This window comes from Pristis pectinata, chromosome 20 (assembly GCF_009764475.1).
Source record: "Pristis pectinata isolate sPriPec2 chromosome 20, sPriPec2.1.pri, whole genome shotgun sequence".
NCBI lineage: Eukaryota > Metazoa > Chordata > Chondrichthyes > Rhinopristiformes > Pristidae > Pristis > Pristis pectinata.
The window spans coordinates 38,763,218-38,786,617 of record NC_067424.1 but is presented as its reverse complement, the minus strand read 5'-3'; the positions used below and the strand labels follow the sequence as shown (position 1 = coordinate 38,786,617).

The following is a 23,400-nucleotide window of genomic DNA, read 5'->3' as shown; positions in this document are numbered from 1 at the left end:
ATTACAACACAGGAGGTAACCATGTGGTTCATCTACTCCAAGGGGACTCCCTGCAGTGGACTCCCATCAGGCCCATTCTCTCTCTGACTCTCCTTTAATCCCGCCACTTACATTCCCACTTGACCACCCACTCCCCTTTGAGTCTCTTCTGCTACTTATTCCACTACGGATAATTTGGTGCAGCCCAATAACATCAGTTATGGAGGAAACCAGAGCACCCAATGGAAATCCATACAGTCACAGGGAGTACATGCACACTCTACATCAGCTCCAGGTTGCTGAAGCTGCAAGGCAATGGCACTAACCGTTGCTTGACTGTGCTGGCCTGATCATGTTACTTGTGTAATTTTGTAATAGAACTTTTTAGGTACTGGTGGGTTTGTATCACATTTTTTTTTTGTTTTCCCATTTTTAAACACCCTTTTGACTCTTCCCATACCAACCTGGAATTGGCAATTCAGAATTTCATGTTGGATATTAGACCATCTCCACTACTCAAATGTTGCAACTCAAATCTCCCCTGCTTAAACAATAATTGTTACTGTGCCATTTGCTGTACATGAGCCAATTTTCCAATATTATTATTCTCAAAATTATACAAGACATCTGGTTCATTATTTTCATTTCAGTATATAGGCTCATCTTATCAAATCACACATGACTGATGTACAACTTTAGATTTTCTTAAAGCAATACCAACTTAGCAGAGGCTCTTTTAAACTGTGCACACAGTTAAAAGCCGACATTGGTCCAGCTGCTTTGCACATGCTGTCAGCTCTAGTCTGGTCATTATAGTGGAACACTGAGTCCACTTATCTAGTTGTATTTCTCAGCAAGATGAACAACATGAAATTCTGAATTGCCAGTTCCAGGTTGGTATGGGAAGAGTCAAAACAGTGTTTAAAAATGGAAAAACAAAAATGTGATACAGACCCATCAGTACCTAAAAAGTTCTATTACAAAATTACACAAGTAACATGATCAGGAACATTTACCCAGATTCACTCCACACATGGGTTCTGTTAAGTCTGCTCTGCAGTTTCCAGTGGCTCATTGAACGTTCATGTATTTATTTTTGAGCGCAATTTGTTCCACTGGATGCAATTCACTCCTGCTTAGTTGCCATTTGCTTGAAGGAATGTTCTGCTTTAAATAAAGATATCTTTTCAGAAAAAAAAGACATAAATGATGTCCAAGTGACTCCCTGCACCATCCTCAAGAATCCCAAGTAGTAGAGAATATCATAAGGAGTGATACAAATCTCACTTGAAAAATCACTTTGATGTGTGGAAATTGAAACATTCACACAATCACGTTCATTCCACTTCTGCATCTTCGTAGTGACAGCAGCTGATCCTGCCCCGCTGAACTGAACTTATTCTCACTGAGGCTGAAACAAATTTACGAATACACATTAAATTTAACAGATTACATCAAAGTCGATTAGGAAAAGATAGGCTTAATAGTGCAACAGTAATTACAGAGAAATGTCATCCTTAAAAATGTGTGGATCTATTGATATTTTGTTACATTAAATATTAACTCAAATACTCACTCAATCCTCTTCAAATTTCTGCAGTGCTGTATGAGTTTGCGGAATGTCGAAACAGATTGGTCTGTAAAGTTGTTAGATTTAAGGTTCAGGATCTGCAGTGATTGGACTACACAGAGAGCATCGAAAAGATCGTCAGTGCATGAATCAGAGAGATCATTCTTCCAGAGCCTGTGGATCAAAGAAATACCAGGAGATGAGGCATCATCCAGCGTTCATTTACAACATCACTAATGCTCATTGTCGGACACAGTATAAACAACTTCATATGACATGCACTTACTGTAGCTTTCGTATTTTAGAGTTTCTCAGACCCTCACACAACAATTTCATGCCCACATCACCTAGTTCATTACCACCGATGTCCAGAAGTGTCAGTGAGCAGCTTTTACTGAGCACAGAGGCAACATCATGGGCACAAGAGGCTGAGAGCCCAACAGTCCAAAGTCTGGGGATCAGAGAAATAAATGACAATGAAGAGAAAGATATCTTAGTGCCATTTCCCAGAGTTCATTAAAAGAATTAGTGATAATAAATTACTAGCATTAATATTTACCCATACAATTGAAAAATGTTTAGCACCCCCACTCCTGTACTCATGAAGACCATTTCACATAGACTGGTACTTACCGCAGTTCCTCCAGATTTTGGCCAGGTTTCCTCAGAGCTGCAGACAGTGTTTTCATTCCTGAATCTCCCAGCTCATTACGGCTCAGGTTCAGAGCTCTCAGTGACTGGTACGTACTGACAGTGGAAGCAAGATCCTTGGTGCAGCAATCCGAGAGATTGTTATCATCCAGCCTGTCCATCAGGGGTCACGAGGGAAGGAGAAGCCAGAAAAGAGTGTACAGTGAATACAGAGCAGCAAGAGGGTGCAGAGTGGTAGGCGGGAGGGGTAGAAAACAGGGGTAGAAAAGAGAGTTGAGAGTTAATAATAGATGTTCGATAATGGACAGCCAATGAATTATAAAAAGACACAAGACGACTGTGCCTGGTACTCACTCCAATTCCTCCATATTCCACAGATCCTTGGGCAGTTGTTTTACTCCTGCATCACCCAACTTATTACTTCCCAGAGACAGAGCTGTCAGTGACTGGTTTATACAGAGAGCTGAGGAAAGATCCTCGACACAAGAAGCTGAGAGACCATTAGCTTTCAGACTGAGAATCAGAAATGAGAAAGATGAAAACCGACAACAACAGATTATGTAGTATACAACGTGCAGTGTCAAATGCCCAGTTAACATAAACACCATTTCACAGAATCTGACACACACCTCAGTTTCCGTATTTTACAGCCTGGCTTCCTCAAAACCACAGACAGATTTTTCATCCCAGAATCTCCCAGTTTGTTATTATTCAGTTCCAGTACCAACAGTGACCGATTTTCACTGAGAGCAGAGGCGAGATCCTCAGTACAAGAAACTGTGAGATCGTTAGCACCTAGACTGAAGGATCAGTGGCAAAGATAAAAAGGGAGATAGAAACAAAGGATTCTGCATAAATTCATAGGGTTAACTAATAACTATATTAATAATTAATAAGGACTTAATCACATTATAACTGGTACTAATTATATCTCCAATTATTACAAGTACATCCCTCAATCTGTTACTTACTGCAGTTCCTGTATTTTACATGTACGTTCCTTCAGAGCAGCAGACAGCAGTTTCACTCCTGAATCTCCCAGTTTATTGTTCCACAGTCTAAACACAGACATTGAGAAGGAAATTGAATGGAATCCTAGATCTGCTACAATTTCCTCTCATTGGATATCACAGGTTACAGAAAACAGGCAAGGGTATTTACATCAGATTTTTCAGTCATTCTGTCTGACTTCATGGATATTCAGGGATTATCAGTACTTATGATTACTAAAAGTGCTGTATGAACTTACTACAAATCCTTCAATCTAACCTGATTACAAGATGATTGGATTTATCTTCCCGGAGCTCAATGACTAATTATGTCTGGGAAAACCCTCTTGTTCATTTGCTTCTTAAAACTTGGATTTTCTGGAGGAAATAGAGGACTTTGCATGAATTAGATGAGAGGATGATTATATCTGCAATTTTCACCATGCACATTTAATTGTATAATATTTCAGGGCAAATTATACGAGTGGCACATTGTGAAAAGGTGCTAAATGTCGCTGTTACATCTGCTTTGGATCTTTGTAAAGAGTTCATTCTGCCTCACCACAAGTTTTCAATGCCCAAACTGCTGGTCTGTGGGAGCGTGCAGCCTTTTACCTTATTTCCATCAAACAGATCCAACAGTGCAAGGGGAATTTCTAGAATTTTGTGCCCAAGAACAGCCCACTGCAACAAATTTATGGGTTAGCTGCCCCACTTTATCCAAAGGACCTCAAGGGTAGTAATCTCTGGACTACTCCCAGTGCCACATGCTAGCGAGGGTAGAAATAGAAAGATAACTCAGTTGAGGAGCTGGTGTAGGGGGCAGTGATTCAAGTTCTTGGGTCATTGGGATCACTTCTGGGGTTGGGGTGACCTGTACAAGAGAGACAGGTTGCACCTGAACTGGAGGGGGAACCAATATCCTGGCTGGGAGATTTGCTGGTGCTATTCAGGAGGGTTTACACTACAGTGGCAGGGGAGTAGGGCCCTGAGGAATGGAGTCAGTGATGAGAAATCAGGGGATAATACCTGTCACCAATGAGAACAAATGTAGGCATCAGGATAGACAGGAGCACAGTAAAGGGACAGGAAAGACCATGTGTTTAAACTGCATTTATTTCAATGCAAGAGGCTTGACAGGTAAGATGAATGAAGTCAAGGGCACGGATTGGCTCTGGGAACTGGACTATCATGGCCATAACAGAAACATGGCTGAGGGAAGGGCAGGACTGGAAGCTCAATGTTCTGGGCTACAGATGCTACAGGTGTGACACAGGTCCAGGTAAGAGAGGAGGGGGAGTTACCTCTTGATGAAAGAGGCCATATTAACAATCATTAGAGGATGTTCTTGGGGGATCATCCAGTGAGGCCACACGGTTAGAACTTAGAAACAAGGGGATGGTAATTCTAATGGTAATTATAGGCTCACCAACGTCAGCAGTAATTGGAGGAGCAGATATGTAGAGAGATTGCAGCTAGTTGTAAACATAATAGGGTAGTATGAGTAGGAGATTTTAACTTTCCTGAAATTGACTGGGGCAACGCTAGTGTAAAAGGCTTGGATAGAGCAGAATTTGTGAAATGTGTCCAAGATAGCCTCCTATATCAATATATAGATGGAACTACTAGAGACTTTGCAACACTGGACCTCCTCCTGGTGAATGTGTAGAGCAAGTGGCAGAAGAGGCTGTTGACAAGCACTTTGGGTTCAGTGACCATAATTCTATCAGTTTTAAAATAGTTCTGGAGAAGGATTAGACCGGTTCACAAGTTAAGGTCCTGAACTGGGGCAGAGCAAATTTTGCAGCCATTCAGCACGATCTTGCAGTGGTTGATCGGGCAAGATTCTTTGCAGGGTAAGGAGCGCCAGCCAAGTGGAGGTCTTTAAAAGTGTGAAGTCAAGAGTTTAGGGCCTGCATGTTCCTGTTAGGCTGAAGGGCAAGGCTGGCAGGTTTCTGGAACCCTGGTTGACAAAGAGATATTGAGGCCCTGGTTAAGAAAAACAGGAAGACATACACTGCTCATAAGCAATTGGGAGCTAGTGAATCTCTTGGTGACAAGCGTAGGAGTACACTTAAGACAGAAATTAGGAGGGCAGGAAGAGGATATGAGAAGGATCTGGCAAGCAAGATGAGGCAAAATTCCAAGAGATTCTATGGGTATATTAAGAGTAAAAGGGCGGCTCAGGAAAGAATAGGTCCCCTTAAAGATCAGCATGGCCGTGCGCGGAAACAAAGGAAATGGGTGAGATATTTTAATGATTTTTTTTCCAGTTTCTACTGTGAAGAAAATGGAAGCTAAGGAAATGGGGGAAAATGAGTGGCATTGTCTTAGACCACGTATGGATTAGCAGGGAGGAGTTATTGGAGGCCTTGAAGTGCATTAATGTGGATGAAACCCCAAGGCCTGACTGAGTACATTCTCAGACCTTGTGGGAATCTAAAGAAATTGTGGAGGCTACAGGCTGGTGAGTCTGACATCAGTGGTGGATAAATTGCTGGAGTGGATTCTGAGGAACAGGATCTACCAACGTTTGGAGAGGATGGGGTCTGATTCAGGATAGTCAGCACAGTTTTGTGCAAGGGAAGTTGTGTCTGAAAAATCCGAATTCTTTGAGGAGCTAATCAAGAGGGTAGACGAGGGTAGGACAGTGGATGTTGTCTTTATGGACTTTAGCAAGGTCTTTGACAAGGTCTCTGACAAGGTCTCTCATGGCAGACTAGTCTGGAAGGTTAGATCGCATGGCATCCATGGGCAGGTAGTGAATTGGATTCATAATTGGCTCAGTGCTAAGAAGGTTGAGGGTTGTTTCTTGGACTGGAGGCTGTGTTTCATCGTGTGCCACAGGGGTCAGTGCTGGGACCTTTGTTGTTTTTAATTTATATAAACTATTGGACATGAATGTACAGGGCATGGTTTGCAAGTTTGTGAATGATACCAAAATAGCTTGTGTTGCAGACAGTGCAGAAGGTTATGGAAAATTACAGGGGGGGATCTTAATCAGCTTGGAATGTGGGCCGAGGATTCGAAAATGGTTTTCAATTAATATAATGTGAGGTATTGCATTTTGGGAGATCAAACCAGGATAGGACTTGTACAGATAGGGCCCTGGGGTGTGTTATGGAACAGAAGGACCCAGGAGAGCAAGTACACAGTTCAATGAAAGCAGTATCACAGGTAGATAGGGTGGTGATCAGTCAGGACACCGAGTATAGGAGTTGAGAAGTTATGTTGCAGTTATACAAGATGTTAGTGAGGCCGCACTTGGAGTACTGTGTACAGTTTTTGTCATCCTGTTATAGGAAAGATGTTATTAAATGAGAAAGAGTGCAGAAGAGATTTACCAGGCTGTTGCCTGTACTTGGGGGTACAAGATACAAGGAGGTTGCATAAACTAGAATTCAATGACTTTCCAAAGCTGTGATTTGCTCCTAGTTACTTGGTATTTAACATTTATATTTTGCTCTCTTCCTCACATTGCCAATACAGTGGCTGTTGTTTGTTCCTACTTCCTGGGACAGACTGGAATGCTGTGGCATACTGATTACTGCAGTTAGTATCCTGGCATAGATGCACATAGCAGTGAAAGGGGACCTTGTCAATACACACTGCAGGAACACATTACAATTAAATCAATTCTTGTCATTTGTTAAAAATATAGATGTGCCACATCCTCTCAAGGGTCAATTTTAAGCACTCTAATCATTTGGGAACCACTCAACGATCTTCTGGTTACATGCCATATTTTGCTTTTCTCCCTTTCAACTGAATTGTTTCCTTTCATTGTGAAGCAACTGCACATTGAGATTGTGTTTTTTATTCCCCAATTTGTAGGTGGAGACAAATCAACAAATTACCTTAACACCACGCATTTGTGCAGTCCAGGTCTCAGCCACCAGAGTCCATCACTCTGAATGGAGCAATTCTGCAGATCAAGGTCATTTATTGTTTCACACAAGCCAACAACATTAGCCAGGACAGCACAGTCAATTGGATTCATTTGCAATCCACCAAGTTTAAGCATTTTCACTGATCCTACTGTGGACTGAGCCAGTGGTAGATTTTGAGACTCAAACAGATAGTGGAACATGTTCAGGAGGCTCCTTTTAGCTGCTCTGCTCCCTGTGTTTTCAAACCGTTTGTCAACTTCCCGCTTTATCCAATCAATCACTTCATGGGATGTTTCAACAGGAAATGGCCCCAAAAACTCTTCCAGGGGCTGACATGACCGTGAAGAGAGACCAACAACAAATCTGAGAAACAACTCATATCGCCCATCTTCCTCCTTGTGGGCTTCCTTGAGGAGCTTCCAGATGTCCCCACGATCTGCAGTTAAGAATCGTGCTAGTGCGGCTACAAATTCTTGGATGGTGAGGTGCGTGAATGCGTACACCACATTCTGAACAGAATCATCTTTCTCCAAAAGTTCCATCACAAACCCAGATAAGAAATGGGAAGGTTTCAGATCGTACTTGATCAAATCTCCATTTCTAAACATAATGTTCTTCTCAGAAACTCCTGCAAAGGCCATTTCACCAATCCTCAGCAAAATATCACGGGGCTCTTCGAGCTTACAAGTGTGGTTTTTCAGGATATTGTAAATATAGTAGGAATACAATTCAGTAATGGTTTTGGGAATTCGCTGCAGATTTCTGCCTTTTTTTATGAAGAAAGGGCCCAGGGTCTGACCAAGTATCCAGCAGTAAGAAGGGTTAAAGCTCATAGTGTATAGGATCTGGTTCTCTTCCACGTGTTTGAAAACAGCTGCTGCCACTGTCTGATCTTTAAAAAACCTGTTAAAATATTCCCTCCGTTCTTCATGAGCAAATCCCAGGATTTCAGCCCAGATACTAATCTCAGCACTTTCCAATAAATGTAACGCAGTGGGGCGACTGGTCAGCAGCACCGAACATCCTGGGAGCAGCTTGCGTTGTATTAAAGCATACACAATGTCGGACACTTCACACCAACACTCGGGATCTGTGCACATGTGCTTAGGCTCTGTGTTTCTGCGATTGTCTGCAAAATTAATTTTGAACTTGTATTCATCCAAGCCATCAAATATAAATAATATTTGCTCAGGATTTTTCCAGACTTCCTTCAGCAAGGTTCCAAAGTAGGGATAGTGAATCAGAATCAATTCACGCAGGTTTACTCTACAATTAATATCATTCAACTCACGGAATTTAAAACTGAACACAAATTGGAACTGATGATATATTTTGTCAGTGGCCCAGTCATGAACAATCTTTTGCACCATTGTTGTTTTACCAATCCCTGGAACTCCACTCACAGCAGCTGAACTCCCAGATCTGTGTTCACTCTGGCAAAAACTGCTACAGAACAATTTATCTGTCTGTATTATATCCACATCTGTCTGGAGCTGCTTCTCTCGCCACTCCTCGTGCTCCTGACCTCTTGCCAGCAGTTCATGCTCTACAAGTTTCCAATCTCGAATGCTTGAAATGACTGTAAGCTTAGCGTATCGATCAACCAGCTGGAAAATCTTCACTGCCTCCTTGGCCTGAATCATGTTCATTTTCAGTTCTTCTGTTTCCTTCCGGAGTGCTTCCTTGTGTTTTTGTTGAATATCTTCATCGGAACAAAACAGTTCACAATATTAGCTTTAACTGAGAAATCCTGTTCATTAAGAAGGTTGCAAGAAGTTAATTGACAACTTCATGGGATTGCAGGAATTAAATGTCGGTTAATAAGTAACTTGTTCGAAAATGACCAACAATTGAAACAACTTTTTAAGTCCTCATTTGATTTTAATACATGGGGATTTCCATGAAGGTAGTACCTTGCTAGTGATATTTAAAACTATTTGGTTATTATGATGAATCCTTCCATAATCCTGTTTACATGGCAGATAAACAATTTCTGATAGCTGGATTACTTAGCCTTTGCAGAAAGAAGAAATAATTCCGTCGATGTCATGGGAAAGACACAGTCAGTGAATTTAGATGTAACCATGTTCTATTCACAAGATCACAATACAAGGGAGCAGTAGCAGGCCATTCGGCCCATTGAGTCTGCTCCAAGGAAAAGGGAAAAGATGAGAAATGAGAAATGGGGGGGGGGGGGGGGGGGAGGAGAGAAAGAGGAAGAAGAAGAAAAAAACTATTCTAATTCCAATTTCCAGCCTTATCCCCATATCCCTTGATATCCCAACTATTTAGATATCATCTATCTCTTCCTTGAACGTCCCCAATGATCTGGCCTCCACTGCTGTACCTGGCAAGGAATTCCACAATTTAACCACCCTCTGGCTAAAGAAATTTCTCATCTGTTTTAAACCTGTACCCTCTAATTCTAAGATTGTGCCTTCTGGTCCTGGACTCACCCGCCAAGGGAAACAGCCTAGCCACATCTACTCTGTCCATTCCTTTCAGCATTTTAAATGTTTCTATGAGGTCCCCTCTCATTCTTCTGTACTCCAGTGAGTACAGTCCAAGAGCCAACAAATGCTCATCATACGTAAGCCCTTTCATTCCAGGAATTATCCTCGTAAATCTCCTCTGAACCCTCTCCAACATCAGCACATCCTAAGATATGGGGCCCAAAACTGCACGCAGTATTCCAAATGAGGCCTCACTAGTGCCCTGTAGAGCCTCATCAACACTTCCTTACTTTTATACACTATACCTCTCAAGATGAATGCCAACACAGCATTCGCTTTCTTTACCACTGATCCGACCTGGTGGTTAACCTTTAAGGTATCCTGCACGAGTAACCCCAAGTCCCTTTGTACTTCTGTACTTTGAATTTTCTCTCCTTCTAGATAATAATCTGCCCATTTATGTGTTTCCAAAGTGTACAACTGCACATTTCTCAACATTAAATCTCATCTGCCATTTCCTTGCCCATTCTCCTAAACTATCTAGGTCTCTCTGCAAACTTCCTGTCTCCTCAATACTCCCTACTCCTCCACCTATCTTGGTGTCATCTGCAACTTAGCCACAAAACCATTTACTCCATCATCCAAATCGTTAATGTACAAGGTAAAAAGGAGTGGCCCCAACACCGACCCCTGCGGAACACCACTAGTAACCGGTAGCCAACCAGAACAAGATACTTTTATTCCCACCCTTTGCTTCCTGCCAACGCTCCACCCATTCTGTTATCCTACCTGTAATTCCATGACCTCTCATCTTATTAATCAGTCTCTTATGAGGCACCTTGTCAAAGGCCTTTTGAAAGTCTAAATACACAACATCTACCGCCTCTCCCTTATCTACCCTACCTGTGATTTCTTCAAAAAAAACTCCAATAGGTTGGTCAGGCACGATCTTCCTTTCACAAAACCATGTTGGCTAGGACCTATCTTGCCTTGCACCTCAGGTATTCCGTAACCCCATCCTTGAGGATAGATTCCAGTAACTTTCCCACCATTGTTTCAGACATTCAGGCAGGTTATTTGGTGTACTCTGTGCATTAGGAGAGTGGCTGTCTGAGAATGGACAGATTGCCCACTAGTGCCATATTCACTGCCTGTTTTGGTTATATTAGTATTTAGCATACTGAAAACCAAAAACCAACAAATAGGACTTGGTATACCCAGTACTGTTTCCCATAGAAGAAACATCTACATCCACGGCGTAATATCATCCTTTTCCTGTCCTTCCCCCTGATGATTAAACCACATTCCTTTGGTTCCTTCCGGGCTTGAATGTTCTGCTCAGCTTCTGATCAGCCTCTCCCCCAAGAATTTTCATAAACTTGAGCTCGCCTATAATTCCAAAGTCCATGTCTGAACTCAAACCAAAGCCTTTCCACAAAAGTGAGAGGGAGGAATTAGAGGGGATTTGAAGGGAAAGTTGTTTTATTTTTGAAGAACAGCATAGTTGATGCCTTGAACACAGCGCCATTGGTGATTGAATCAAATACAGTCACTAGGTCTAAGAGACATTTAGACAGGCACTTAAAGTAGGCAAGACAAAGATATTGACATAAAGTGGCATAATGGAATTAGTATAGATGGGTAAAAAGGTTGACCTGGATGTGGTAGGCCAAAGAGTACGTTTCTGTGCTGTACAACTCCACGACACTACTCCGACAAGGAGTATCAGGAGTACGATGGTATATTTGCCACTTGCCTGGATGACTACATCTCTAACAAAACTCAAGCAGCTTGACCATCTAGGACAATGCACTCTGCTTAATTGATATCTCATCACTAACCTAAACCTTCATTCCCTCTACCAGTGCACAGTCTCTGCAATGTGTACCATCTACAAACTGCAGCTACTCATTTAGACAATTGCAAACAGCAGCTTCCTTGCCTGCAATCCCCATCACTAAGGGGGAAGGCAATAGGAACACCAACATCAGCAGCTTTCCCTCCGAACCCGACTCAAAAGTATCTGTGTTCCTTCATCGTCCTACAACCCTCATGGCCTCTATTCTCCTCAAATTCAGGCATTTTGTGCCTTCTCAAATTTTCATTTCTTTGTTATTCCCTCCCCACCACCAATAACTCTCTGCACTACACTAAATCTTATATTCTTTCACTTTTTTTGCATCAGGAACTTGAACTGATTCTTTGAGATAGTGTATGCATAGAGTATATTGTTAATGTTTTTCCCCCTCATTTCAGGATTCTGGTTTAATGTGCAACACCTTGCAAATCCAGATTATGGTTAAAGATTACTGGCATTCTTCAGGTACAGAATGGTACCAGAATTGCATTTTAAGCTACTAAACTGAGAATAAAGCTGAATAGGTTTTACCTACCTTTATGAACATGAAAAACCTGCATTGAAATGTTAATCAAATTACCAACATAACTCCAAGAAACCACCTCACAAATCTGGACATAATTATCTTCCCATTCTGATGCAAGGTCTTCACCCCCACAACTTTAACTATTTCTCCTTCCACAATCGCTGCCTGATGTAATGAGTGTTTCCAGCATTTTCTGCTTTTGTAACAATATCTAAATCGTGGGGGGGGGCAAAAAAAAAATCAACTATTTTTTTTAAGCAAAAATGTGATCAAGCAGAGATTTAGAAAAGGCAATAAAGGAGCAAATCTTTAAAATCAAGGGACGGGAAAGAATACACTTCCATGGACACAGTGGAGAGGAAAATGCTTGTTGGGGCACATGGATTTTCTGCTTGAATGGGTCAATTATGCTTCTTGACTCAAAGCATGAATCTGGGAAGCACAGTACATGTAGAGGGCTTGTAGTAACATTGATTTCTGACTTCCAGTAGCCACTACCCCATCTCTCACCACCAGCGCCTCCACCTACTGCCCCCTCCCCCCCCACATAAGGAAAGAGTTAAATTTACCAAAAGTCATTTCTGATTTCTCCTTAGTATGTGCAGTAGTGTGCAACACAAAATGGTGTCAGCTCAGACTGTGGGAACATTTTGAGAACTTATGGGAGTACAGATGTACATCCTTGAGATCAGATACTGGTGAAGAATGTTTTCTTCTTTACAGACCTGTTGTCTCTGTTTCCAAGTTAAGTGTTTAGGCCGAAGGTCACGAGTGATAAGGTGGTACAAGCTGGTACCACTAAGGAATGGAAAAGTACTGAGATAAAAGTTATGTTTGAGGTGTATAAAAGCGGGCAGCTTCTTTGTACAAAAGTTATGTTTGAGGTGTATAAAAGCGGGCAGCTTCTTTGTACAAATCGGCACCTTCCCTTAGGCTGGGTCGTAACCGGTGCTAAGACACAGACAGAAGGCTGCCTGAAAGGCTGTAGGACACCCAAGGTTCCCTCCGGCATTATATATATCAGTTCATTGATTGGTTAAGTATTATCTTGCTTCCTTCTGTATTTTAAGTATTCTACTTTTCTATTTTAGTCTTCATACAATTCTAATAAGGTAGTTTCTACAACCTTTAACGTGTGTACAGTGCTTCCTTTGTTTGCAAATACCTTTGCTGCTGAATCAGGAAAGAACAAGGAACAAATCTTAAAATATTTTCGTTACACCCCCCACCCCTTTTGTTTTCCCTTATCCCTCTGACCCCTATACCCCTTCCTTCTCTGTCCCCTCCCCTGCCCATCACCCACACCTTCTTCCCTCTGGTTCTCCACCACCTTTCCTTTATTCCATGATCTACTATCCTCAGTCTGATTCCACCTTGTTCAGCCCTTTGCCTCCCACCTGTCTCCTAGCTTCTCACATCATTCCCACTATCTCCCTACGCCTACCCCACCTACCTATCTTCTCCCCCCCCCCCCCCACCTGGATTCATCTATCACCCGCCAGCTCATGCTCCTCCCACTCCCCCCATCCCTTTATTCTGGCTTCTGCCCCCTTTCCAGTCCTGATGAAGGGTCTCAGCTCGAAACGTCAACTGTTCATTTCCCTCTATTTGCTGCCTGACCTGCTGAGCAATTTCTCCAGATTTCCTGCATCAGCTTCTCTCGTCTCCCCTGTTTGTATTAAGAGTTGCTGCCTATCCTCAATTCATCATGGGATTTCACGGAACATCCATACATAATATCACTATCTACTCAAAGACAATTCTGTATGCGAAAGGATGGAGCACCTAATAGCAGTGATCACATCTGGCAACTGAATAAAACAAAAATCAAATAAGGATCTTCAGTTAGCAAGACAAAGCCAAATATATTAGGTTCACAGTTATGACTCGTTTTAAAGTTAGTTTTCAGGATGCAGGAGTCAGTGCCAAGAGAAGCACTTATTGCCCATCCCTCACTGTCCTTGAAAAGACGATCAACAGCCATCACCTTAGACTGCAGCAGTCCTTCTGCTGAAAGTATTCCACAATGCTACAGTGTATTGTGAGGTATGTGAGGTTTCACAGTGTGCTTGAAAGTTCTGTTTCTCATGTCCCTTGCAGGTGTCTATAGGATTTCACAGCACTGAAGGGTTCTGCTCAGTTGAACTAGCTGCACAAATAAGGTGGCTATAAGAGGTCAGAGACTAGAGCTCACCTCCTGACAGCATGTAGACTGAAAAAGATAAATCAGTAATGCACGTTGCAAGATCCCCTACTCGCGTGGATGAGTGAACTTTGACCATGCTCAAGAAGCTCCAGGTCAGAACAGCAACCCACGTGACCAGCAAAGCCAATCATCACCCTAAGCATTCATTTCCTTCACCACTAGCACAATATGTAAGATTAGTTTATTGTCATGTACACGAGTGTGCAACGAAACTCAGTGCTTGCATGACTTCAGGAAAGGGGGTGGTGTACATGCACCTGTCTACATCAATGGTGCTGAGGTCAAGAGGGTTCAGAGCTTCAAGTTCCTGGGAGTGAACATCACCAACAGCCTGTCCTGGTCAAATCATGTAGATGCCACAGCCAAGAGACCTCAGCAGCACCTCTGCTTCCTCAGGAGGCTAAAGAAATTCAGTTTGTCCCCTTTGACTCTCACCAACTTTTACCGATGCACCATAGAAAGCATCCTATCTGGATGTATCATGGCTTGGTACAGCAACTGCTCTGCCCAGGACCACAAGAAACAGCAGAGAGTTATGGACACAGCCCAGCACATCACAGACACCAGCCTCCCCTCCTTGGACTGTGTCTTTACCTCTTGTTGTCTTGGCGAAGCAGTCAGCATAATCAAAGACCCCACACACCCAGGACATTCTCTCTTCTCTCCTCTTCCATCGGGTAGCAGATACAGGAGCCTGAGGGCACGGACCACCAGACTTAAGGGCAGCTTCTACCCCACTGTGATAAGACTATTGAACGGTTCCCTTATACAATGAGATGGACTGACTTCACGGTCTACTTTGTTGTGACCTTGCACCTTACTGCACTTTCTCTGTAGCCGTTACACTTTACACTGTACTGTTATTGTTTTTACCTGTACTACATCAATGCATTCTGTACTAACTCAATGTAACTGCACTGTGTAATGAATTGACCTGTACGATCGGTATGCAAGACCAGTTTTTCACTGTACCTCGGTACAAGTGACAATGATAAACCAATACCATGAAGCTGGTGTGGTAAACAGTATGCATGGTAATAATAAATACAATGACGAGCGCAAAACAGCAGAATGGTGCAAAGAATGTAGTGCAAAAAGAAATGATAATGTGACAATAACATAATTGAGAGAGAGAGAGAATTAAGAGTACTAGAATGTGGTAACACCACTAGAAAGAGGGCTTGAAAGAGGTGACTTGTTCAGGAATTTGATAAGAATAGCTTCTTCCCCATAGTTAAGTCTGGACATCCAGGCTTTCAAGCTCCTGCACCTTCTCCCAGAAAGTAGAAGAGAAAAAAAAGGGAATGGGCAGGGTGGGGCAGACATCCTTAACACTATTAGCCTTCTTGAAGTAATGCATGATGGAGATGTACTGGATGGAAGGAACGGAGAAGCCTGTGATGGACTGAGCTGTGTTTATCACTCTGCAAGTTGTGTCAGTACAGAGTAGAGCAGTTGTCATACCAGACTGACTTATAACCCATTAAGATACCTTTTAGACTGTATCTGTTGTGGTCATGCCGAATCTTCTCAGACCCCTAAAATAGTAAATATGCTGATGTGCTTTCTTGATCTCCACATCAGAGAGATGGGACCAAGTGAGGTTGCTAGTAATATGGATCTCAAGGAACTTGAAGCTGTCGACCATCCCTACAGTAGCTCTGTTGATGAGGATAGAGTTGTGTTCACCCCTCCACTTCCTTAGATCAACAACCAACTCTTTGGTCTTGTTGGCGCTAAGGGCAAGGTTGTTGTCAGACACCATGACATATAAGATTTGTGATCTCTCTCCTGTACTCTTGTCTCATCATGGCTGTTGATCCAATTGACTACAGTGATATTGTTGGGTAAACTTAAAGACTGAGTTGGCACCATATTTGACCACACAGTTAAGGGTATATAGGGAGCAGAGCAGGCAAGTGAGCACACAACCCTGGAGAGCACCAGTGTTGAGGGTCAGGGTGGATGAAGTGTTATGACCAATTCTAACAAACTGACTACACTGCAATTACCCAACCTACACTACTCCAACAGCTCCCATATCTGTGCCACAGGCAAGGCAGGATCAGGCATATTGGAGCAGCACCATCTGCAAACTCTCCTCAAAGTCCCACACCCCCCTGACCTGGAAATATTGCCATTCCATCATTGTTGCTATGACCAGATCCTGGATTTCCAGGCCCAAATGCATTGTGCAAATACATTTACTAGCTTGACTGCATCAATACAAGAAGGGGCTCACTGCCATCACTTCAAGTGCATTTCAGGATGGACCAGAAAAACTTACCATGCTTGCGGTTCCCATGCTTGCGGTTCCCACATTGTTAAAAGTGAATAATTAAAAAATAAAAATCTAATTTGTCACTTACCTTTTAGTTCACTGGGAGCCCCAGTAAAGCCATGGATAATTTTCATGTAATCCTCAGGATCAGTACCTGTTTTGAATCATTGACATTTTATGAATTGTGATCTGTGTAATACAGTGGTAACATGTGGTAGGTTTGTATTTAGCATGTGATTTTCTCTTACGTAATTCTTGTATTTCTTTCAGCACTTTCTCCAACTTTGGTAATCTAAGGTTTGTTTTCAGAAATGATTCCCACATTACCCTTCGGGCAGATGAGCCTTTTTCCATCACGAGAGTTAGAAGAAGTTTGGAACTGTGGACCTGGTTCCCTTTCTCCACCACTTTCTGTAAATAAAAACAAGCCAGATATTGTGGATCAGAGTGAAAGATAAACACAGGGAATGGACCTGTTCGGAGGCAGAATCTCCCACAATGTATCCAGAAGAAGAAATTATCCAAAGATAGGCTGAATATTCTCCAATAAGAAATACTGACTCAGCACAATCAGCTTCAAGCCTATTCAGCCATTCAGTGAGATATTAACTGATATTGACTCCATGCCTTGGTTTTACTTATATTAATCCCTCTAAGACTTTAAAAATATATCCAACACAGATCTTACCCACGTCTTAGAAAAAGGGCCAATTGGGATGTGGCAAACATTTTAGAAGAGCGAGAAGGGATAAGAATTAAAGTATGAGTAGTCCAAATATAAAAGGAGAACACAAGGTAGCATAGCTAAAGAGAACATACTGAATAAAAAGGGGTGGGATGATATACTGAAAAGGAATAAATAAACATGTAGAACAGGATACTAATTAGATGGCTAACCAGAGTGGGAGGATATTTTAATAATAAATTCACCTGTCTATAGAGTAACATACCTGTCCATACCAACACTGTGGCTGGAGGCAACAGTACATTTGGAGGAAACAGACAAGCAGGGGTTACTCAGTGGAAAATGAACCAGAGCAAACAAGTAGTAGGAGAATATCTATGTTTTACAATGACAGTGGGGGAAATAAATACAATGAAACACAGATTAATAACCTGTGCAAAAGCAGATTTCATAGTCATAGTAATGAAAAATGCTTTCAGCCCAACTCATCCACGTTAGCTGCATTGCCTATTTCAGCTAGTCCTATTCACCTGCATTTAGTCCATATCCCTCTAAATCTTCCCAGTCTATGTACCCATGTAAATGCTGTGATTGTACCCTCCTCAGCCACTTCCTCTGGAAGCTCAGTCCTCATACCCACCAACCTGTGCGAAGTAGTCAGCAGTTACAACCCCTTTAAACTTTTCCCTTCTCACCTTAAATCTACGCCCTAGTTTTAGACTCCCCTAACCATTCAACCTATCTATACCTCTCGTGATTTTATATAGCCAAAAGGTCAACCCTCAGCCTCCTGGACCACAGGGGAAAAAATCCCAGCCTTTCCTTAAACTCAAAGCCCTCCAGTCCCAGTAACATGCTCGTGAGTTTTTTTTCTGCACTCCTTCCAGATTAATGACATCTTTCCTATATCGTACACCTTGTACAATTCTAAGATGACGTCCCAACTCTCCCACTCGATGCCCTGACTGATGAAGTGCATCAAACACCTTCTTCAACACTGTCTACCTGTGTTGCTACTTTCAGGGCATTATATGTGTACCCCTAGCTCTCTTTGTTCAACACCACAACAGAGCCCTGCCATTTTCTGTGCAAGTCTCAACCTGGTTCAACTTCCCAAAATGTAGCTCTTCATACTTGTCCGAGGCAAATTCCATCTGCTATTCCTTGGCCCACTTTCCCAGTTGTTCTGGATCCTGTTGTAATCTTAAATAACTTTTTTTTTTTTTTTTTTTTTTTTTTTTTTTTTTTTTTTTTTTTTTACACACTGTCCACTATACCACTAATCTTTGTGTCATCTGCAAACTTACTAACCATGCCAACCACATTCTCAACCAAATAATTAAAACTGCTGATAAACAGTGGGCCCAGCACTGACCCCCAAGGGACACTGCTGGTCACAGGCCTCATATCTGGAAGAAAAATAGCTCTCCATGTCCACCCTCTGACTCCTGCCACCGAGCCAATTTTGTATTCAATTGGCTAGCTCATGCTGGTTACGATGTGATTTAACGTCCTGGACCACCATACCATATTGTACCTCATTAAAGGCCTTGCTAAAGTCCATGTAAACACCATCTACTGGCCCTATCCTCCTCAATCCTCTTGGTCAGCTCTTCAAAAATCTCAATCAAATTCATGAGACTTAACTTCCCACACAATGCCATACTGACTATCCCTCATCAGTCCTTGCCTTTCCAAATGCAGGCAGATGCTATGTCCCTCCAGTAACTTTCACACCACTAATGTCAGAGGCTGAGAATAGAGGAAGGGAAGATAAAATAACCACCAATATAAGCAATTACATAGAAAGGGAAGCATTTAAAAGAATCTTCAGACTACAAGAGAAATATTTAGCTGAAAGGGAAAATAAACTAAACATTCATTAGACTTCCAAGTTTCATCGAACATAGATTCATACAGCATAGAAAACAGGCCATTTGGCCCACCGTGTCCATACAGACCAATGGGCACCAATTACTAATTTCACCTTCCAGCACTTGACCTATAACCTTCAATGCCTCGTAATTCAAGTGCTTACCTGTGCAGCTTTTCAATGCTGTTAATGACTTTTCTTCCACCACTCTTAGGCAGTGCATTCCAGGTCCTCACCAGTCTCTGGGTGAAAAAAGGTCCCCCTCAGATCCCCTCTAAATCTCTTACCCCTTATTCCAAATCTAGTTTTATTCACTTTTGATAAGGGGAAAAGATCCCTGCATAATTTCTGCACTACACTCCTTACAATTTTATATACTATACATCAATCAAGTCTCGTATTAACTTCCTCTGCTGCTGTCATTTTTTGTGCTGATTCCCTGGTTTTAGTGAGGATGACTTTTCAGGGTTGACAGGTGCATTTTTGTTGAATCCAGTGCCATGGCAGGGCAAATTGTCTAGTTTTTCTTAAATTGAGAGCAGCTACACAAGCTAATTTGTCTAATTCAACCTAGCTACAACAAAAGGTTGAGGACTGGGTGCAAAATGTACACACTTCAGAATTAAGAAAATATGTTTACAGCATTATGAAGATTATATGGCTGGAGGCAATTAAAGGAAATGGTGAATGCAATGGAAAGATTTAAGCCACCTGAACAAAATTTTAAAATTAATTCAATAAGGATTAAAACAACAGTATCAATGAGCATGCACATATATAGAATTATACCCACAGATGCTGTTGACCCAGTTCCTCCAGCAGATTGTTGCTGCAGGAGAGGGGAATGCTGTTTGATATTATGTTTGATGTTGCTGGCCTCCACAAGATGGAGAGTGGAACATGAAATGAAGGACAAATTGTTTCAGCTGCATGTTGTATTTGTGATGTTGGGGGCAGCACGGTTCTTTAGTGGTTAGCGTTATGCTATTACAGTGCCAGCGACCTGGGTTCAATTCCCACTGCTGCCTGTATGGAGTTTGTACGTTCTCCCCGTGTCTGTGTGGGTTTTCTCTGGGTGCTCCGGTTTCCTCCCACATTCCAAAGACGTACAGGTTAGGAAGCTGTGGGCATGCTATGTTGGTGCCGGAAGAGTGGCGACATTTGTGGGCTGCCCCCAGCACGTTCTCAGTAATGCATAAAGATGCATTTCACTGTGTTTCGATGTACATGTGACTAATAAATAAATCTTATATATCTTGTCTAAGATGCAGTATCAAAACATCAGACTGATAAACATGAGAACAGCTAATTACAAATGGTGCAGTTGAGAAATAGTGCATGCAGGATGGGAGAAGTAGTTAAGGTGCGAGGGAATGAAACTCCTCAAATGTAAATAGTGACACTACCTACTTCATATAATTACTGTTCACACTGAAATATGTACTTACAATAGAATAAACTAAATCAACTTTTCTTCTGCCATGCTTAATTTGTAAATATTAAACATAGCTCAATGCCATTTAGTGAAGAATCTCAGTAAGACACCAATCTGGCACCACTTCAGTCACAGAGGAGCACCTTGGAAAGTGACTTGCTGATTTCCACATTTAACCTCAAATGTGCAATTGAAGTCACAATCCATTATACATGAATAAGATTGCTGAAACAGTCACTGTTGAATAGCATCAGATTTTTAAGCTCTTATCATTTTTGGATGAATTTCCTTCTTTGGGCCACCTGCAATGGCACAGCCAGCAGAGTTGCTGCTTCATTGTGCCGGCGACCTGGGCTCAATCCTGATCTGTTTGTATGGAATTTGCATGTTCTCTCTGATGACGTGAGTTTCCTCCAGTTGCTCCAGTTTCCTCCCAGATCCCAAAGGAATGGGGGGTTGGAAGATTAATTGGGCACTGTAAATTGTCCCTGGTATCCAAGTGTAGTAGCAAGTGAGAGTGGAGCAAGTGGTGTTGATGAGAATGGGGCAGGGGGGCTAGGAATAAAATATAGGATTAATGTTAGATTAGTGTACATAGTTGGTTGATGGACAACGTGGACAGTGAGCTGAAGGCCGTGTTTCTGTGCTCCATCTGCAAGTCTTTCATATTTTTGCCTCAAAAATGCTTCTCATTTTTTATGCACATTATTGTCATCTCCAAGTTCCTCAATTTGGAACAAATTCACAGGCACTTTACTTGAACCTTTCTTTCCAAATTTGATCTTCCCTTCATGCCATTCTTTACATGAAGGAGTAAAATCATTCCCAGCTGCTCAGAAGGGAAGGGAGGAGAAGAGGAAGGCAGTAGTGACAGGGGACTCGATAGTCAGGGAAACAGATAGGAGGTTCTGTGGCAGTGAGCATGAATCCCGGATGGTATGTTGCCTCCCAGGTGCCAGGGTCCAGGATGTCACTGATCGGGTCCACAGGATTCTAGAGCAGGAGGGAGAACAGCCAGAAGTCGTGGTTCATGTTGGTACCAATGACATACGTGGGAAGAGGGATGAGGTCCTGAAAAGTGAGTTTAGCAAGCTAGGAAGAAGGCTGAAGACAGGACCTCAAGGGAAGCGATCTTGGGATTGCTACCAGTGCCAAGTGATAGTGAAGGTAGGAATAGGAGGAGATGGCAGATAAATGCATGGCTGAGAAGTTGGTGCAGGAGGGAGGGAGGGTTTTAGATTTTTAGATGATTGGGATCTCTTCTGGGGAAGGTGGGACCTGTACAGAGAGGACGGTTTACACCCGAACCTGAGGGGGGCCAATATCCTTGTGGCCAGGTCTGCTAGGGTGGTTCAGGTGGGTTTAAACTAGATTGTGAGGGGGAAGGGAACCAGAGGAGTAGGTCAGAGGAAGAAGGGGATGGGGAAAAGGCAGATCTGACAGGTAGAGAGGCATTGAGGAAGGAGCAGCAGAGTACAGGCTATAAAAGTAGCAAGGTGGATGGGCTAAGGTGCATTTACTTGAATGTGAGAAGCATCAGGAATAAGGGAGATGAACAGAGCTTGGATAAGTACATGGGACTATGACATTGTGGCTATTAGAGACATGGCTGACATTGGGGCAGGAATGGATATTGAATATTCCTGGCTTTCAGTGTTTTAAAAGGGATAGTAGGGTGGGGGGGGGCAGAAGAGGAGGAGGGGTGGCGATACTGGTCAGGGACACTGTACACAGCTGCAGAAAGGGTAGATAATGTAGAAGGATCCTCTCTAGAGTCAATATGGGTGGAAGTTAGGAATAAGAAAGGGGCAGTTACCCTCCTGGGAGTATTCTGTAGGCCTCCCGGTAGCAGTAGGGATACTGAGGAGCAGATTGGGAGGCAGTTTTTGGAGAGACGCGAAAATAACAGGGTTATTATAATGGGAGACTTCAACTATCCAAATATTGATTGGCACCTACTTAGTGCCAAAGGTTTAGATGGGGCGCAGTTTGTTAAGCGTGTCCAGGACGGATTCCTGACACAGTATGTTGACAGGCCAACTAGAGGGAATGCCATATTAGATCTAGTCTTAGGTAATGAACCGGGTCAGGTGACAGATCTATCAGTGGGTGAGCATTTGGGGGACAGTGACCATTGCTCCATAACCTTTAGAATTGTCATGGACAGGGATAGGAGCAAAGAGGACAGGAAGATATTTAATTGGGGAAAGGCGAATTATGAGGCTATAAGGCGAGAGCTTGGGAGTGTAAATTGGAATGACATTTTTGAAGGGAAATGTACTATGGCGATGTGGTCGATGTTCAGGGATCTTTTGCAGGATGTTAGGGATAAATTTGTCCCGGTGAGGCAGAGAAGGAATGGCAGGGTGAAGGAACCGTGGGTGATGAGAGAGGTGGAACAACTAGTTAGGAAGAAGAGGGCAGCATACACAAGGTGTAAGCAGCAAGGATCAGACAGGGCTCTTGAGGAATATAGAGTAGCAAGGAAGGAACTTAAAGGGCTGAGGAGAGCAAGAAGGGGACATGAAAAGGTTTTGGCGAGCAGGGTTAAGGAGAATCCCAAGGCTTTTTTCTCATATGTAAAGAGCAGAAGGATGGCTAGGGTAAAGGTAGGTCTGATTAAAGACAAAGGTGGGAGGATGTGCCTGGAAGCTGTGGAAGTGGGTGAGGTTCTCAATGAATACTTCTCTTCAGTATTCACCAAGGAGAGGGGTCTTGATGATGTTGAGAACAGTGTAGGTGAGGATAATGTTCTAGAGTATGTAGATATTAAGAGAGGATGTGTTAGAAAATATTAGGACAGATAAGTCCCCAGGGCCTAACTGAATATTCCCCAGGCTGCTCCGTGAGGTGAGGGAGGAGATTGCTGAACCGTTGGTTAGGATCTTTGAGTCGTCGATGTCAATGGGGATTGTACCGGAGGATTGGAGGGTGGCAATGTTGTCTCTTTATTCAAAAAAAGGTAGTAGGAATAGTCCAGGGAATTACAGACCGGTAAGCCTTA

General features: G+C 42.6%; 1 protein-coding gene across 2 annotated transcripts in view; it reads right to left on the bottom strand.

The window, feature by feature from the left end:
* Window positions 1–430: 430 nt before the first annotated feature.
* The window catches only part of LOC127580692 (NACHT, LRR and PYD domains-containing protein 3-like), a 42,253-nt gene continuing 19,283 nt past the window's right edge, over window positions 431–23,400 (bottom strand). For both annotated transcript variants that reach the window (XM_052034450.1, XM_052034451.1), the window contains 10 exons: window positions 16,652–16,814; window positions 16,492–16,557; window positions 7,047–8,781; window positions 3,172–3,258; window positions 2,830–3,000; window positions 2,555–2,713; window positions 2,183–2,353; window positions 1,836–2,000; window positions 1,556–1,723; window positions 431–1,390 (listed from right to left, as the gene is read on the bottom strand). In XM_052034450.1, the coding sequence (XP_051890410.1) occupies window positions 1,303–1,390; window positions 1,556–1,723; window positions 1,836–2,000; window positions 2,183–2,353; window positions 2,555–2,713; window positions 2,830–3,000; window positions 3,172–3,258; window positions 7,047–8,781; window positions 16,492–16,557; window positions 16,652–16,814 (2,973 nt within the window). In that variant the 3' untranslated portion in view covers window positions 431–1,302. The remainder of the gene's footprint in view (window positions 1,391–1,555; window positions 1,724–1,835; window positions 2,001–2,182; window positions 2,354–2,554; window positions 2,714–2,829; window positions 3,001–3,171; window positions 3,259–7,046; window positions 8,782–16,491; window positions 16,558–16,651; window positions 16,815–23,400) is intronic.